Below are 19193 nucleotides of genomic sequence, written 5' to 3' on the forward strand. Positions count from 1 at the left end.
AAAGAGATTTCAGGACTGAATGAGCATTGTGAAAAATAAACCTTCCTTTGCAACCCAGAAGAGAACGTTCCTTCCAGATCAGGGTTGAGGTTCATTAGTGAAGCAGAACAGGGGAAAGCCGCACACTGAATGACTATGTTGGCTGAACTGCCTTCTTGCTTGGAGTTTGACTTACTGGAGCAGCATAAAGGAAGTCCGAAACTCAATGAAGGAGGAAATTAAAGACCCCCTTCATTCCTGGAGTTGATATCCCAGACAGGAACCTTGCAGTAGTGGAGAAGCAGGGGTGGTGGGGACCCATGATTCCACAATCGTAGGGAGCGAATCCTCTTATCTCAGGAGACACAAAAGTTTGAAGCTTGAGAGATGCAATTTATCTTCACAAGTCAGGGCTGGGGCCATTCCCCACTCGCACGTGGAATATTAGAAAACCCACAACTTGCCCAGCCTCAAAGAGTTAATGGACAGATCTTCAGCTTCAGTTAGAAACAATGTTAATCATAGGAGCATATTTCCAAGAAGCTGGGAAACTACATGAAACACAAAGGGTCAGGCAACATAATGAGCAAGCTGGGAACAGTAAGTTAGAGCATTTAGAGAGAAAGGTCTTTAGTCACTTTTCTTGCTCAACTAAACCCTTTCCCGTATATCCCAGTCGAAAAGCTAACACAGAAGAGCAAACCCAGCTGCACCGCTACGGCCCTGATCCTGTAATCTGTTGCATGCAGACGCCAGAATCCCATTTACTGGAGTGGGACCATAAAACAGCACATGGGCCTACCATGTGCATCTCGCTGCACAATCAAGGTGTGTATTTAGGTATACACACTATATATTATATATACACACACACACACACACCAGCTTCATTTGAAAGCATGTATATTGGCCACACAGCTCAGGGCACTGTACGATAGGAACTCAAAGCCCATGATTAAGATAAAGATAATTTTAAGAACATCCTTTTTGAATCTGAAAACAAAACACAAAACACATCAAGTGGGTCTGCGACGGGGATGGGACAAGCTAGACGAGGAAAGGGAACAAATACCTGGCCAACACCAACCTTACAATGGCTTTTCTTTAAGTGGATGGACCATGATAGACACATAAGCCATATATCCCCCTATAGCGCAGACATTCTCATCTACTCTCTACCTGGGATACTGCTCCATGCAGGCAGACGGCCCAAAGCATTTCACTTTGAATTTGGACTAGAAGAACAACAGATTGTAATGACGAATCCCCCCCCAGATACACCCACCCCACTTGAGAGCAAGCCCCAGCCCAAGCCCCATCACTATATTTGCCGGATCCCAAGAAAGCATCAGGCCGACACATCTCCAGCTGGGCTGCAGGAAGTGGCTGCCTGCGTTTCAGGCTCTGGAGTTTATTTGGTCTCGACTCCGTTTTAAAAGGCAACAGGGAGGGCTTTAAACACTCGTACCTGGATTCTGATATTATGCTGCAATAATGCCACGGACCTCCGGGGAGCGACTCCCAATTTAAAACCCCACTGAGTAAGCCTGGAAACAGCCCCTGGAATCTACTCTGCTGTTTCAAGTCAATAGTAAAACTCAACAGAGGCAAGAGGAGGCTTGCAGCGAGAGCGTCAAGCAATATACACATACCATGGAGAATCAGAACAAGACAGTGAACTTTGCGTATAGATGAGAACATGAGATGGATTCTTCATTACCTTATACCATGAGTAGCTGGTGTGAGTACAAACAGCTACAAATGCAGAATGGTTTCTCTGGATAGATCTCTTAGGTATTTATATGGCCCCTATCACCACAATATCTGAGCAGCTCACAAGTTCCCCGTGTATTTATCCTCGCAGCAGCTCTGTGAGGTGGGGAAGTACGGTTATCCCCATTTAACTGATGGAAAATCTGGCCTCAGATCCCCAAGGTATGTAGGTGTTGCTGCGCTCAGCATTGCAAGGCCTAACTGATTTAGGAACCTAAATCTCACTTTCCAAAGGGGTTTCAGCATTTACGAGACAACAATCCCATTGAGAGTTAATGGGGTTTAGGCCCTTAAGTGCCCAAATCACTTTTTAAAATGAGACTTAGGCATTGCAACGCTGAGTGCCACAACCCCTAAATACCTTTAAAAAAAAAAAATCTGGGCCAGAGAGACTACGTGAGTGACCCAAGCTCATATGGGTAGGGCAGGGAGTTGAACCCAGGTCTCCCCAGTCCCAGGGTAGTGCCCTAGCCACTGCACCAGCCTTCCTTTTTCTGGTTGTGTTTTACACACGTCTAGTGCTCTCTCCGCACTGCTGAGAGCGATTTCACAGGGTGCTGTGGCAACTGGGAACGGATCCAGGGGCGAGCCCGTGGAGCGCGCCCAGGAGAGGTGGTGCACGAGGGAGCCTTTCTGGGCAAAGGTGAAGGCAGGAGAGCAAGTATGTGGGTGAATGTGAGCGAGTGTATGCACCTGTGCAGAGGAGAGCAGGTGAGTTTGATGTTTCAGTCAGGCGTAAAAGCTATGAATATGCTGTATGGTCTCACCTGCACACATCCTCGCCAGTGCCAGGCACCCCAGTAGGCAGAAACGAATAGTACCCCGCTGAGCTGAAAGGCCATACGAGTTAAAAGGAAGATGGCTCATGTATCCCCACAGCAGGGGAGAGTGCCCCTCATCTGAACATTTCCCGTGGCTGAAGATCCCTTTCCAAATCTGCCACACCCCAGGGAGAGAAGGCATCACACCACATCCCAGGCTGCTCCCGCCTTGGGAATGGGCATCACTGACAAAACAGACGCAGAGGATCAAAACCCAAAGGCAGGTGTCTATCCGGGGTGGGGGTGGGAATCTTATTTCCCTCAGACAGATACCTGAGTGGGGCGCTCTCTTCGTTTCATAGAATATCAGGGTTGGAAGGGACCTCAGGAGGTCTAGTCCAGCCCCCTGCTCAAAGCAGGACCAATCCCCAATTTTTGCCCCAGATCCCTAAATGACCCCTTCAAGGATTGAACTCACAACCCTGGGTTTAGCAGGCCAACGCTCAAACCACTGAGCTATCCCTCCTTACCCTTTGGCAACGCTCATCTAGCTTGTCAGGCCAACAAAGTCTTACAGAATTGAAGTGACTTCTTGGTCATCCGCTCTCCAAACACCATTGCTCTCCTTGGAGCAGCTGGGCCCCTGGGCTGGTATTATTCCTATAGCCTGCAGGGTGTGGACCAAGCCACTGGTTAGGAATCATTATTTGGCAGAGGCCAGCCAGCCAAAGGGAAGGGGATACTGGAGAAAGGGGCCTAAGACCTGGGCGCTGCAGGTTCAAGTGGAAAAATCTCAGTGCTGCACCGGCAGAGTTCAAAGGGGCTGTTCTAGTTGTCCTCAAGAGGGAACGCGGAGGAGCCGCTATTGATCTGTCTTCATTACCCATTTCACTCAAGTTTCAAATCAACAAAATACACTTTTCCGCTTCAGCGCCCTCCCTGCCGCAGCAGACAAAAGAAAAAGCAATTTCCACAAGTTTGCGCCAAACCCTCAGCTCCTTCTTCCCTCTCCCATGACAGACACATTTCTAGTCCGAGAGACCTTGTCCCACAGGGGACAGGAGTCTCCCCCCACCCCCAGCAGGCAGAGAGCAGGATGGGATGTTATTTCCTAGCTGGCCACCTGCTGATCCATGCTATGGCTTCTAGGTTGACAGGAAGGGGGGTGGTTCCTGAGTGAAACTGCTATCTTTTTGCCTGGATATTCATGGCCTCTACGCAGCCACAGAGCAGCATGGGACAGTGGCACTACAGGGATCCCAGCTGCCTAGTCTCTAAAAGGGACTGGAAACAGGCTATACAGCTTGACACTTCCAGGCCTCGGGTACAATACTGGCCTACGATGACAATGACCCAAAGTAGTGCCCACCGAATGGCTGTTTGACAGCTGATGGGAAATGAGCTTGGTGGGTCTCGGGCCAGATCCCAGAGGCAGCATCCGTTTCACAAGTTGCTCCCACCGCAACTGGTGCTTGTTGGCAGTCCAAAGAGTGAGTGGGAATAGGGATCAAACCCTCTTTCTTACCTCAAGAGGGCGCCCCTTCCAAGGCACCCTAGGGGGTAGTTGTCAATGTCTCTCTTACATCTGTTCTAAAGGTCAACAGGGATTTAGTCTCCAGGTCCATCGTTCTGGTAACCAGCACTAAACTCACTTTTAAAAGAAAGTTGGAGGGGCTTCCAGTATCCAGAGCTGTGGTTCTCGACCTATTTACCATTGTGAGCCGCATATGTAGCTCTCTTACATGTTATGTGGGCCGGATCCACACGATATCTACACTATCTGTATGGCCCTGAGGATGTCACATTGGGTCGCAAGCGTTGAGAGCCATTGATCCAGAGTCACACCTAATGGGATATAGACTGAACCCCCCCCCCCCAACTCATCCCACACAGAGCCAATGAACAGCCACCAAATGTTAAATTTCATCCACTTGGTGACATGGGCTGCATCTGAACCAGGGACTTGGCTTGAAACAGCCCATGACTGATCCCCAGCCTCATAACAACTGTAGCAGTTCACTGGGAAAGCTCAGAGAGTTCAGGAGAGTCTGGATCTAGAGATGTCATTCAGCGTGACCTGCCCATGGAGCTATGAGACCCATCCTGAGACTCCCATTCAGATCAGCTAGGATTGCAGGTACTCAGCTCCTTTCATGATCAACAAGTTAAGACTTGGCAGGCTTTCACTTGGCATGGAGATGGGAACACACATGGGAACTAGAAAACACCAGCCTTGTGACACCACACCCGCACTGAGGCAGGAGAGCATTGTGCATTAGGTGTTTTATCGACACTTCTTGAACTGATTCTTCCAGCATCATCTAGCGCCCCTGCACTGGAGCAAGGGGCTCTGCAGGCAGTTTCGTTATTGAATTCCTGGGGGCGGAAATGTAGGGACACAAACCATGCCATGCTGGGTGAAGAAACCACTTACAGTGACAGTAACCACCCACATGCAATTTCTTTTTAGGGGAGAAAAAGGGGAGGTTTTGTTTTAATGGTGCAAAGCAATTTTTGGTAACATTCAGACTGCACCTCTGGGTATGTTGAAGGAAAGAGGATTGCGGGAGGCTCCACATTTGAAATACGGAGTCCTAGCAAGCTCAGCAGCTACTTATTGCTTTTCAAATACACATAAGCATCATTATCTTTACTATCACAGCCAGGCTCGATGCCCCAGATGTATCCCATCAGCAAGGATCCTTAGAACAGGGGCCAGATCCTGACATACGGAGGCCCAAGTTCTCAAGAGTGGCAGCTGACGTTGGGCACCTAAGAATGGGGGCACCCCAACTGAGATCTGGGGCCTGGTTTCACAGAAAGTGCTGAGCGCCCACCTCTCTCACTGGCATCCCTGGGAGCTGTGGATCCTCAGCGCCACTGAATAAAAATCAGTCTTGCGTTGGGGAGAGTGCCCAAAAAATGAGACATCCAAAAAAAAATATATCTATCCATCTATCTGTGGCCACCTTTCATGATATCCAAGGCATGATGAGATGGACACTTCCCCCCCTCCGTGCCTCAGTTTCCCCGTCTGTATAATGGGGATGATGGTACCAATCTCCTTTGTAATATGCTTTGAGATTGACTGATGAAAAGCGCTACAGAAGAGCTAAGTATTATTATAATAGACATTTCCGCCTGCCAGATGATATCAGACCCTAACCTCCATGCAGTTTTTCTATTTAAATCCAATAGACCCCGACTTAGCAAAGCATTTAAGCACCTGCTTAAGTCCCACTGAAATCAACGAGACTTGAGTATGTTCTTAAAAAGTCAAGCATATGCTTAATTCCTCTGCTGTATCAGGACGGACTGCTGACTGAGGGCCTCAGATGCCAGCAGGGGGTTTGGGGGACTGGTTTCATCCTGAATGGGGGATTGTGTCCCCTTCATTTTGAACCAACTCCAGAAATCTCCAAGTGAAACTCAGCTGAAAGAGAGGAGCTTTTTATCTGGATTTAATCGAGAGCTGCAAATCAGGCCAGCCTGAACCCCCAGAGTCTGTTTCATCCAGTCTCCTATTAAATGATGCTGTGTGTCACAGCCTAATGGTGTTAACTAGACAGACAGAGGGCCCTGCGTGAAAACGACAGGCTGTGCTCACCAGAACAGAGCCCTGCTCACCAGATCACTGCACTAGGCGCGCAGGAGAAACCAGTTTCTATGGCCAATCCGACTGTGCTTCCACAGGGCGGTGCTGAGCGGGTCTGAATGCCCTCAGCTCCCTGGGAAGTCAGTGCGAGCTCAGCAGCCCAGTGCAGGATCAGGCCGCTAGCCAGACAAAGAGCAGCCTGGGGAGCCAGCCCACACGCCTAACTCCTGCCAGACAAGTGAGACAACACAAGGGTTGCAGGAGCGATCCCTCTGGGACCTAAGCCTGAACAAGTGCTGATCACTTGCGTCGCCCACTGAAGTCAATGGAAGTGACGGCTGTTTAGGAACCTCGCTCACAAAAGTCTCCCCCGGCCTCTGATTCCATAGCGCCCTCCAAGAGCGGTGTGCTTCCCCCTTTCACTCCATGCTCTCTGCCCCCACACTGGATTTGGTGGTGGAGAAGCCCTGCTCCCCGCCTGTGCACTCTCACCATACAAGAGCCTCTCTCCTTCTCCACTTCAGACTGAAGAAAGCCTCCTGGTCAATCTCATCCACACCATTCCCCGTTAGATAAACTTCCTTTCAAAGGAGTCTGCTTAATCCTCTATCTCCCCTCCTTCAAATCCTCCTCCAGCTGCTGGGCAGGGGCAAGCCGGGAAGGAGGGGGCGGGGAGACAGGCTGCTATTCCTGACTCATACAACTTTCACAAGTTCTTTTGCAAGACAAAAGGGCGGGGGGGGGGGGAGGGGGGGCGCAGAAAGCTGGACTCTTAACTCTGAACAAGCCAGCCAGATGGATGGACAGACAGCAGCGAAAGGGCGGGGTGGGATGGAGGAACAGAGAACAAGAGAGAAAGCAGATCACGAAGGACTGAGGGTGAAAGGGAAGATAAACAGGCAGTGACAGAATGAGAGACACACACCAGGGGAGAAGAAACAGGAGGAGGGAAAACAGAACGTGAAAGAGAGAAATGGAGAAATAGACACACACACACACACACACACACACACAGAGATATGTAACCGGAATCTGACTTCACTCTTACTGTCTTTGTTCTTTCAAGATATTTTCCATCCAATGACTGCATTTCCTTCCTGAAAACACTATTGGAAAAAGCTGGCTGCTTGCGCGAGAGAAGCCCTGACTAATTACTGTTAATACCGCAGCTGTGATTTCCCCTCGTCCCCTTCACTTTCAAACCCATTAAGGCCAAGCAGCAGCAGGTCCGTTGTCCCTACAGCGGGTCTGCGCCTCTAAGGCAGGTGGGACGAAAATGGAGACCAGTTTCAGAGTGGCTCTGGACTCCATCCTATCCTGCTAAAGGGATGGAGGTTTTCTGGGGAGTCTCAAGCCTGCAGCAATCAGATGGGAAAGATCCATTAGGTCATCCAGCCCAGTCTCCCGTCCCTGCCAAGGTGGGATTCCTTCCCCTAGTGCTTTGTCCCAAATAAAAATTTAAAAGGTTTCAAGGAATGGGACTTCCAGTGCTCTTACAGAGAAGCTATTCCAACCCACAACATGCCACAAGCCTGATCCGAAGCACACTGAGGTCAAGGGGAACGAAGGCACGAGGCGAGGCAAACCCCCTCAATTTGTAATGTGCTCGATATCAGGTTTGCCAAGAGAGGGGAAGGGAGGTGGAGACCCCCAGCCGCTCAAAGACCTTCCCTGGCCCAGCCCCAGCAAGTGCAGAGAATGAGACACACCTGACGGAGAGAGAGACGGGGGTAAAAGATCAGGAGGCAATTATACAGCTGGCCACAAAACAGGAGGGAGGAAGGAAAAATAATAAAAAGTGAGGTGGGGGCATGAATTTAATCCCATTCCAGGCATGTGTTGCCAGACCGGGGGGAGGAAAACAAACGGCAACAAAACTGTCCCAAGCATCTCGTTCTCTGGGGCACCTGGGTGAGCAGAAACCAACCTTTCTTTCCTCCCTCCTGCCCCAGGTTCCCCCTCCCACCTCCAGCGGGCTTCAGAGACAGCTCTGCCTGCTATAGGAAGGACCTCTGGCTCAGAAAGAATTTGTGCTAATTACTTTCCTTTGTTAATTAAACCCACGTGGATCTAATAAGGTAACCTGCTGTTCGCCCGATAAATTTAATTAGCCTGAAGGGAGAGCCCCTCCACACAGCTGTTTAAATTGTCACTTTACATTCACTTGGGCCTTGCTTCTCTCCCCCCTCCTTCTCTTTTTGGAGTTAGCCCCCTTTGCTGACCCCCTTGGCGGGAGGAACCTGCCGTCAACAGGCCGAGGGTAGAGAAGGGCACTGCCTGTGAAAGGGTGTGTGTGTGTGTGTGTGGGGGGGGGTCCATGACCATGGTCACCCCCTTGTAGAGATTGAGGGGGTGGGGCCAGGCTTCAGCCCCCTTTCCCTCTTGCCGCGATTTTACCCCCCCTGCCAGCACCGAGTTCTCCTGCTCAGCAGTGTCCTGCCAATGCCAGTGTAAAGCACCCTGGTATCTCTCTCCCTCTAGCAGCTGGTCCCTGTAAGAGGATAAAGACCTACTACCGCTACCATCTCATGAGTCACTCTTTTAGCTCATGCTTTCAGTGCGGCAGGTCCCAGGTTCAAATCCCACTGCCAGTAAACACCCCCCACCTCGTAGTACCAGTGACCCCAGCGAGCTTCCTGGGAAGAGCCAGGGTATCACCCTTCGCCCCAGAGCCATGGGCACAAGCTGTCCTAGCATCTCACCCCAGCACATGTGCCTGCTGGCCCCAAGAATGCTTTCCAGGGGACTCTCCCCCATGGGTGGGGTGTCTCAGACTCCTGGGACACCCTCCCACTGCCATACGAGACAGATTTGCCCAGTCCTTCCACAGGGTCCAGCGCCCTACAGGCGTCTGCTTCCATCTCTCTCGCCAGGTCCTCGGTTGCCAAATCCAGGGCGGTGTCCAGTGCTACAGAGCAACAGGACCACTCTGAGTGGAGAGGGGTAAGTCCAAGCACGTTCCCTTGTGTTTAATTTGTGAATCAATTGAGTGCTCAGGAAAAGAGGGATGAACGGGACCGGCCTGAGCCGGGGATACTGAAGTCGACTGTTGTTCCCTTGCTCCACAGATGTGCCAACATCCCTCATTCCTGACCCAGAGCAGCCCTCCCCTGCTTGGGATTCCAAATCCAGGCTCCTGTTGAACTGACCACTGGTTGCTTTGCAGCCAAGATGCATCGTGAGTTTTATGATGCAGGCAAATGGGGCCTTACAGGAGTCCACCAAATGCAACTCCACTCGTGACCTGAGCCAGGATTTAAAACCAGATCTGCAGAGGTGAAAGGCCAGGTCATTAACCCCATCTCCCTCTCTAACCTGGCAACACCCACCCACCCCACCTCCTTCCTGGACCCTTGCCCATCATCCTGGGTCAGACTATAAAATACACCACCCCTTATCCCACATCTACCCCAATGTAAGCCTCTCCATGATAGCTACATGGCCTTAGTGTCATATCCTTCCATATGGTCCCATGATATATATGAGTACCTCTGTTGCTCTCACACACACTCTCCCCCCCAACCCCAAATCTTCCACGTACACTAATATTATGCTCCCACAACCCTCTCCCACCACAAACATGCGCCCCTTACACACAGCTCATTAATACGCACCTACTGAAAAACAGCCTCCTGCTACCGGAGTCCCGTCTCCGCCAGCCCGCCCCCCAGAACCCACATACGCAGGAGACCTTCTCCTTGGGTGAAATGAAGAAGCCACAGGCTAGGTGGATTTGCAATAGCTGTCCTAATCCTCCCCCTAAGCATTTACCATCTGGCACCAGCAGCCCAAAAAGAGCGATCGTGGGGGGGGGGGGGTGAAGACTCCTCTCCTGAAATTTAACCTGTATCCCAAGTATCGGAGACATTGTCCCCTCCTTCCCCAATTGAATTCTCTTATGGTGAAGCCCAAAGGAGATGGGCAGGGACTCGACAGGGACTCTATAAAGTGGTTAAAAATCTTACGGAGTCGTAATGGAGCCCGAGACCTCCCTGTAGGTGGTTTTAAGCCATGGAATCTATGGCAGGGAGAGTGAGAGCACGCATGAGTGTGTGTGACTGGATGAGCCTTCCCAAAGCACCTGCAATCGCTTAGGAGCACCATCCTGCTGAAAGTCAATGATGCTCCTACGCTGCGGAGGCAATCTTGGGAAGCCCACCCAGGACACAAATGATTTTCTGGAGGTTGTGCCAAACCCCAGCGAAGGAGTTCTCTTTGTGCTAGGAGAACGCTTCCCACAAGGGTCTGGTTGCAGGCGCTTCTCTGCCTCACCTGGACTGCGGGCTGCTTGTTCTCATTGCTGCTAGGAGAGGTCAGCCCCGTGGCCTGCTGCAGAAGGAACTGTCTTGCCACCTGGAGAGCCTGAAAAAACAAAAAAAGAAAAGATAAGAGGGTGGTGGTGGAGAAGAGATCATTTCTCTTTTTGAGCTTCTTGTGCCTTATCTACCGGTGTATGTGCTCACTGCCTAGATACCATCCAACCAGAGACAGACTCACTTACTGGTACAGCCAACAGGACAAAGTGGTCTCAGGAAGCCCCTTAAGGCATGTCTATGCTGCAACCAGACACCTGCGGCTGGCCCGTGCCTGCTCACTTGGGCGCTCAGGGCTCGTGCTAAGTGGCTGTTTAATTGCGGTGTAGGCGGTCAGGCTGGGGCTGGAGCCTGAGCTCCGAGACCCTCCCACCGTGCAGGGTCCTTGAGGCCAGGCTCTAGCCTGAATGCGTACACTGCAATTAAATAGCCCCTTAGCCAGAGCCCGAGTCAGCTGGCACGAGCCAGCTGCAGGTGTCTGACTGCAGTGTAGACAGGCCCTTAAGGTTAACTGGATGAGAGAGAGAGAGAGATGGATAATGTAAGGAATAGCACTAAAAGAAAGCAGCTCACTTGTTGGAACCAGCCTTCTCTGCTTGCCTTAGGAGGAAGATGGTCTTGGACTCAGGAGAGGCAGGTTCTATTCTCAGCTATAGCACAGATTCTCCCTGTGTGATCTTGGGCAAGTCACTTTGCTGGTCTGTGACTCAGATCCTCATCTGTAGAATGGGCATGCTCATCTTTGCCTACCTCACAGGGGTGTGGTGATGCTAAATCCATTTGGTAGGTGGATGGAGGGGAGCAGAGGAGTAGACCAAGTAAAGAGCAGAATTTCACCCCAAATGAATAACCAGTGAAAGAATGTGGACATTCTGCAGATCATTTTCAGCAATGCAGGAGAGGAGTTTAGCGGTACTTACTAGCGATCGCACATGAATCTGTTTATTGTATGGGCATCTGCCTGGAAAGTGTTATTAGTTTCCTGAGCATTCACCGATTTGTTTTCAATAACATTTGTTAAGTCACTTGCATTAACTAAAAATGAAATGCTTCGCTGGTGCTGGAGAAAAGCACAAGTCGGTGAGATTGCCAGTCAAGGAGCATGCAAAAACACGCTGTGAAAGCAAGCGGAGGAAACGGTGGGTGAAAATGGAGGCAAGCCCAATCAAGCGAGTGCACCTGGGCACGAGGAAGAGAGCAACAATGAAGAACGAGCCTGTGAGCACGAGGAGCGCACAAGAGAACACACGCGTGCAAATGAGCAGAAGAGCCAAAGCGTCCACTAGAGCTGGTGAAACGTGCAAAAGAAACCGAGAGGGTGTGCAAAAGAGCAAGGGAAGCACAAGACAGAGAGGTTTCATTCAGGAGCTGAGAGCAGGCAAAGAGAAGGGAATGAATTCTAACACAAACAATCCTGTGGTACTGCTCCCAGGTCCGTTTCCTCATACGTTCCTTATTTTTTGCTTTTAAAGATTTTCTTTGGGGGGGGGAGGTACCTTTCTGAACAACAAAGTCATTGTAGTCCTGCCTGCAAGACAGGGTTTTATTACAGCGCAGAGACAGGAGGGGGGAGTGGAGGGGGAGAGGTCGGAGGGTCATAGCCCAGCTTGGCGGTGCTGCAAACAGCATGTGGGTTCCAGTGAGCTGTCAACGCCACGGCCGTAAATCAAGGCCCTGGCTTCCAAGAGGCGGCTGTGTGCTCCGAGGCGGTGGAAGCACTTGCAGGGTGTGTCCCAAAGAAAGAGCCGCTTGTTAATTTTCCACATTTCCAGCTATAAAGAACAAAGTTACTTTCCGTCAGGCATTTATACAGTATATACTGTACCGTACACACTGTTTGGAGGGGCAGCTGGATTTACACTCGAAAGGGGAGAGATTAGCACACTCCCTTGCATATACCCAGAGTAATTACATATACAAATGCATATGGGTAGGAGTAAGGCACATAATATAGTTACCTACATAATTACACATACACAGTGTCATTAGATTAATGAATATGCCTTTTCAACGTAATCCGTGTTGTTGCGTGCACATTACACAGGACACAAGCAAATCAGGTTGTCCATCACATATATAGCATATACACAGTATAATTATATGTTCACACACGTACAGTCAGCATAATTATCTATTTAATCTTTGTCTTGTGTTGACCAAACATGCACAAACACTAAAACCCCTCTCAAGCAGCCATCCAATGGACCATCACAAAAAGATTAGCTGGCTACTGTTTAAACCAAGGGTCTAATTTAGGTCTTGTCTACACCAGGAAGTTATTTCTGCAGTAAGGCAGGGTGTGACTTGAAAGAGCATTCCTTATTCTGGATTAGCTCATTGTGTGCAGTCTCTTATTCCAGAGCAGCAGCACCTTTTCCAGTTTGGCTTAATCCGCTTCCAAAGCGATAGATATCCCAGTCCATTTCCCCGTATAGACAAACTGTAAGATGTAAGAGACAAATCTTCAGATTATTTCGAAGTGGCTACTGAAGCTGGGGGTCTTATTGCAGGTTGCATCTATTACCCACACAGAAAGAAAATCATTTTATGCATCCAATGAAGGGAGCTGTAGCTCACGAAAGCTTATGCTCAAATACGTTGGTTAGTCTCTAAGGTGCCACAAGTCCTCCTTTTCTTTTTGCAGATACAGACTAACACGGCTGCTACTCTGAAACCTGTCATTTTATACTTAGACACCATTCTCCAGTGAACACATGCGCACACACATGAATACACTGTGGTACAGTACTTCTCAATATGGTGCGGTTCCAGCTACACTGTCAGAATATACCACATCAAGGGATGCAAACAAAAGGAGTTGTGTCCCAAACACAGCTAAAAGCACATGTCAGTTTTGCAGCGCAGACAGGAGCCAAGCTGTGTTTTTAGCTGCGTTTGTGAATCGTGCAACCGCTCTGGAGAGTGGCAACCCAGTCTCTCTTATTCTCCATTTGGGGCACACTTACATTTTAGACTCCTGAAGACCAAAATGCTTTAGTCTAACCCAAGTTATTGGGCTCAACACAGGGGTAACAGGGGGGAATTGAATAGTCTCAGACTTACAGGAGGCCAGACTATATTTAATTGTCCCTTCTGGCTTATACTCCATGAAATCAATGAAAACCAAAAACCCAAGATCTTCAAAACACAACACATGGAGGGGGAGGCTAAAATTGGTCTCTTAGGACTGTATTTAGGCACTTAAGTCAATCCACTAGCACGGATGGACTCCCAGCATTTTGGAAAACACAAGACTACTGAACAATGAACAATTCACCCACCTACCTCTGTGCGCTGCTGGGCACCAATCGAGTGCTTCAAGGCTGAAGCGGAGGTCGGGGGACAAGAAATTCGTCAGAGGGACTCACATTACAGGTGGGAACCAGGAGAACAGTAGGCAGCCAGTGCAAAATGACCACAAGGAAATCATGCCCAGAATTCACCTGGTTTTAGCTTTCATCATCAGAAAAAAACAACCCCAAAACAAACCCGCCAAGGGCACATCTTCACTAGGAAAGATGGTATTTTCTTACCTCCTGTTAGTACGTGGAACAAACACAAGGTAAAATCCTAGGGAAGACAAGGTAGTGTGTTTTCTCGTGCATGAGCACATCAAGGCAAACCCTACCCTCTCCTGTATTCTTTACGTTGACCTGATAACTCGTTATTATTTGTATTACTGTAGTGCCCGGGAGTCCCACTCATGGGGCAGGACCCCAATGTGCTAAGCCCTGTACACTCAGAACAGACAGTCCCTGCTCCAAAGAGCTTCCAACTGAAGTATAATACAAGACAGGAGACCAGGAGATGGATCCTGACAGATGGGGGAGGACCAGGAAATGATGAGACAATGTTGGTCAGCGTGAGGGACAGATGTCTCAGTGCACCATCAGCTAGCCATTGTCAAGGCATCACGGCAAGGGAGAGAGTTTTGAGGAGGAATTTGAAGGTGGATAAAGAGGTAGCTTTGCAGATGTTTATAGGGAGCACAGCATGGAGGGAAGCACCAAGGTTCTTGTATAAAAATGTTAACGTGTTTAAACTATCACTAGCATTTTAACTTGTGGTAGCTAATCAAACAAACAACACAATTCCCCCTCCCTCTGCCAGTGAACACAAGTTCAGAGGGTTCACAAAACTTCTTTCTCAAGGAACCCTGGGCTGACGGGTTTGTGCAAAACTACCAAATGACTGTTTCCACCTGAAAATTCAGGGCAGTTTCTACCCAGTTTCACGCTGAATTTTTCAGTTTGTTCAAAAGAAAACTTGGTGGGGAAAGGGGAGGGGGAAAAAAAACAAAACAAACAAACACGTGAACCTGCTGCAGGATGATCAAACCCCAAAGATCTTTGCACAAACTCCCAGACTAGAACGAGGCTACTGTAAATTATTATTATGAGCACAATTCCTGCCAGCCTGCAGTAAGGACAGAAGATGCATTATCATCCACTTAGAAATCTGTCTGAAATTCTTTTTATTTACCTACATAAGGCCTGCTCTACGCACAGATTATGTACTGATGTAACTAGATCAGTTAGGGGCATGATTCTTACCGAAAGTTAAACCACTGCAACAGCTTGTGTGGAGACAGTATCAAGGTCCTTAATCCAGTACAGCAGATTCCCTTTCCCACATGGGAATAGATATTCCAGTCTAAGATATCTTTAAACCACTATTAGTCCACACTAGGAGGGTTGTACCTCTACCTATAAAACTTTTGTGTTCACACAAGCTGCAAAATAAACGCTGAATTCTCCACTCCTCCCATCTGACAGTGGTTTGTGCAGGCTCGGTATTACAGCTTCCCCCGCGGAGACAATTTCCTCTGTTGATGGTGTGGGCCTTTCACACAGCAAAAAGGCAGAGAAAAATCAAACCTCAAAAAGGAAAAAGGAAAAAACTGGCCAGAGGATTCGGGGGCAGGTTTAGAACCTGAAGCTACTTCTAAAATTCCTTTTTTGAAGCGGACTAGATTTCAAGCTGGCAGCATCCCTGTGAGGAGCAGAAATTCCATGTCCGCTGCAAGAGGCACTCCAAAGGTGCACGGGAACACACAATCAGGCACTAGCAAGCCTGCACGGATGTAACACGGGGCAGCACTGCACAATTCTTTGCAGTGGCACAAGCAGACCTGGACACCCTCGTGGCTGTACCTCAGCCTGCTCCCCACAGGCACTATGTGTAAAGATCAGCTACGTCACCTTTGACTATATCTCTCACTGGTCTTGCACAGTGAGGTTATTCTGTAGCCACTTTTGCCCCAGGACCTCCACGCTTCAGTGTCTTTGTAAGAGGAAGGGCAGATTTCGGTTTGGAGTGAGACCTTGGGTTTTATCCCCAACTCTGCTGGCCTACTGTGCAACCTTAAGCAAATCCATTAACAATCCCCCTGCCCCCAAACTTCAGTTTCCCTCTCTTTCAATGGGGACAACACTGAACTCACAGGGGGAGCTGCGAGGCTAAATTAGCTGATCTTGGCAAAAAGTACTTTGAGATCATTTTGCAGATCAGGGCAGGAAGAGGCATGGAGTGAGGAGGAAGTGGCTTGCTCCAGATCACACAGCAGGTCAGCGCCAGAGTCCAGAGAGGAATCCATGAGTGCCAGCTACCTGTCTTGCCCTGATCTAACCACTAGGTAATGCTGCCTGCCCAGAGTTCTCTCTCTCTCTCCAAACTCTCTGAATTATTTTCCCAACAGCTCTCTAGAAGTTAAGCATGAGACAGAGAGGAAAAAGCAGACACACAAAAAGGAGAGAAGCTGAGCGAAGGCAATGCCGCAGCGTGATGGCTGAGCTGATCGGAAGCCCAGTTGCCAAAGGAGACCATGCTGCTGTAGCCAGCAATAGAGGGCTCCAAGATACCCATTTTTAACTGCACGAGCCAGACAAGGAGAGCTTTGTTCGCGGGATAGATGCGGGGACAGCCCCTGGTTTTATGAGGCTTTGGGAACCCTGTAAAAGTCTGCATGGGCTTATTAAGCTGGCAAATTACTTGAACAAGAAGAATACGGCTCGTGCCAACGCCAGACCGTGTGTCCAAAGGGCTCCGAGCCAGGCTGATCCAGGGGAGACGGGACAAACCCCTGCCACTTGGAGACGGGGATGCCCGTGACGTGCGGGCACACGCATGCCGAGGGAGGCAAGGAGGGGCGGATGGAATGCAGGAGCCAGGCCCACCCCGAACAGGCTCTCAGGGGGCAATTTAATTCACTCCCTGCTGACTCTCTCACTTTGTTGTGCTCTGAAGCACGAAATTACAAGATTTACAGGAAAAAATGGCATGGCCTTCCAATCTCGCACAGGGGCCTCCCCATGACAGCCCTGCAGCTCGCCCAGAGAAGCTACCCCCTCTCTCCTACCCCTCCGCCCCCTCCAGATGGCCAGGGAAACCAGCAGAAGAGTTACAGAGATATCTGCCAGGCGTGGGGGTCGGGGGAGAGATTTCCATTCCAACCACCTGCTGCTAAGAGGGCTGGTACCAGTTTTGTTTTGGTGCGAGCATTTTTCAATCAGACAGCCAGCGGCACACAGGCACGACCAGGAGGCTGGGGTACAGCACCTCCCAGCTCTGCTGGGTGGTGAAGACCGGCGTTACACTGTTAGTGCGCTCACCCGATGTCTCAGAGTCACTGAGCTGGTCATGTGACACAGGGATGGCCAGGATGCACCACACCCGGGGTCCATCTACTCCATCATGCTGTCTCCACCAGCCCCAGCTGCTTCAGTGCAAGGTGCCGTGCAGTGACTGGATCTGCCACCAAGGAAAGTTTCATTCTAACCCCGCAGACTTGACTGACTCTAGCAACTTGCATTCCAAGCTCCCCCTTCTACCTCGGTGACGAGAGCCGTGCCCACAGGGCCCACTTGTGTGTGATTTAAGTCACCACAAAGCCAGGGCTGAGGCTGGTGGGTTAGAATTGAATGGGAGATGACTGGCACTGGCTGGCAAAACCCAAGGGCTGTCTCTGAGACAGCCATCCAGGAGGATGGGGACGCACGGCATAAGCCTTTCATCTTTCGCAGGGGCTTAGCCTTCAGGTCAGCTACTCCATCACCACGGGGAAAATGGGCATTGAGGCAACATCCACTACGGAGGAGAGGCTGCTGAGATCTTGAACAGCTGCTGGCGAGAACTGAGATGCATTGGCTTAGCTGCATGGGCAAAAACCAGCACTTTACTCCTACTTACCAGTTGTGGGGGTGAGGGTAATAGCACGATCAGAGAGGGAACATCATTCATTTTCATCTTGATCCCCAGGTGACCCATTTTGCCAGTGTATGAAAGGTTCAGAGACCGGCCCAATCCATAATCCTGGTTCTCAACACCCCAGAACCTTGAGGGAGCAGAACGGTGCAGCTCTGGCCCATCTCTAACAAACTCAGCGGGAGACACTTGCCAAGCAAAGAAAGCGGGTCGTCATGGGATATTCACTGCCACCCAGAGATGACTGTAGTCCATTGCTGTCTTTCCTCAGGAAACAGTGAAGCCACGCTTACAAAAGTCTTGCTTGATTTATGAAAGGTGCTTTCTTTACCAGATTCCAACCTGGGGCTCCCACCAGGGCCAGAACCACCTTGAGACGGGAGTAGAGATGAAAGGCAAGTTTTTTTTGGACAGGTCACCTGCACTTGTTAACCTCTTTCAACAGGCCAGAAGATTAGCTTCAAAAAGCAACACTTGAAGTTACTAGTATGGAACCACCTCTTAAAGCTAGAAAGCATGGAGTCCAAATTACCCATAATTCTTTGCTATTTAATTTTGAGAACATGTGAAAAAGAAAAAAAGGTCCCCACTTAGAAGAGAATTTGCCTTCACCTCCTGCTAATGATCTATGAAATGGGAAGGGGGGAGGGGGAGTTAAATTGTACCCTGCTCCACAGTGCTATTCAAAGAGTCATTAGCGCGATAGCCACAATTAGGAACAAATAGTTTGTGTCCAATTTGTCTTCTGGATGATTGTCTTTGATCAGTAAATTAGCCCATTTTAAAAAGAAGTTTGTAAGATTTAAGACACTCACATCAACAGCTGACACCGCCTGGCTTCCTCATTTACAAGACCAGTGGCAGCAACCTGTTACTGAGCAGAGGGAATGCAAATGTTGAGGTGGCGGAAGGGGAAGAGACCTGACCTGTGTAGTGGTTTTGTGCTGATTTAACTATATCTGTGAGGAGTGTTTACCCAACAGAGCTAAGATCAGGAATACCCCTAGCGGGGATGCAGTTGTACCAGTATACTGGTACAGTTTGTACAACTTAAGCACCTTTGCACTGGTATAACGGAGTCCACATTAGAGGATCACACCACTTAACGACACCAGATTCTAAAACAGATATAGTAAAAAGTAGTATCAAAAAGCCCCTTGCATGTATACAAGCCCTTAGTTCCTTGGAAAAAAAAAAGAGGTTTCCCCGATTTCTAAATTCCCATCTAGATCCAAATACAAAACTGCCCCAAAGCCCAGGGCTTTCTGAATCGGGGTGTCTGGATTTCTTTGTATACGCTTCATACTTGATTTTCTTTGCAGCTAGGCTGTACAACTCCAGAGCAACAAGAACTACTAGGAAAAAAGAAAAGAGAGTCTCAGTTTAATCCCGGGTGTGGCGAACACAATGTTCAGACAACAGAAGTGTTATGCTAGTATCAGATCCCAAGAAGAAATAAGAGATTCTACTGTAGCGAAGAATTTCCCACCAGGATGCACTGGAAAAATTGCACAACCACAGCTCTATTGGCTAATGAGTCTGGAGAGACTGTTCTCTTTTCACCTGAGA

The 19193-nt window shown here is 49.4% G+C and overlaps 1 protein-coding gene across 7 annotated transcripts in view; it reads right to left on the minus strand.

Moving 5' to 3' along the window:
* FOXP4 (forkhead box P4) overlaps positions 1-19193 on the minus strand; it is a 142777-nt gene that overhangs the window by 67161 nt on the left and 56423 nt on the right. For 6 of the 7 annotated variants that reach the window (XM_048826603.2, XM_048826602.2, XM_048826601.2 and 3 more), the window contains exon 3: positions 10381-10470. In XM_048826603.2, coding sequence (XP_048682560.1) covers positions 10381-10470 — 90 coding nt within the window. Of the gene's footprint in view, positions 1-6600; positions 6696-10380; positions 10471-19193 lie in introns of those variants that run through there. The other variant, XM_075122105.1, reaches the window with a different exon arrangement.

The sequence above is a fragment of the Caretta caretta genome, chromosome 21 (assembly GCF_965140235.1).
Source record: "Caretta caretta isolate rCarCar2 chromosome 21, rCarCar1.hap1, whole genome shotgun sequence".
Classification (NCBI taxonomy): Eukaryota; Metazoa; Chordata; order Testudines; family Cheloniidae; genus Caretta; species Caretta caretta.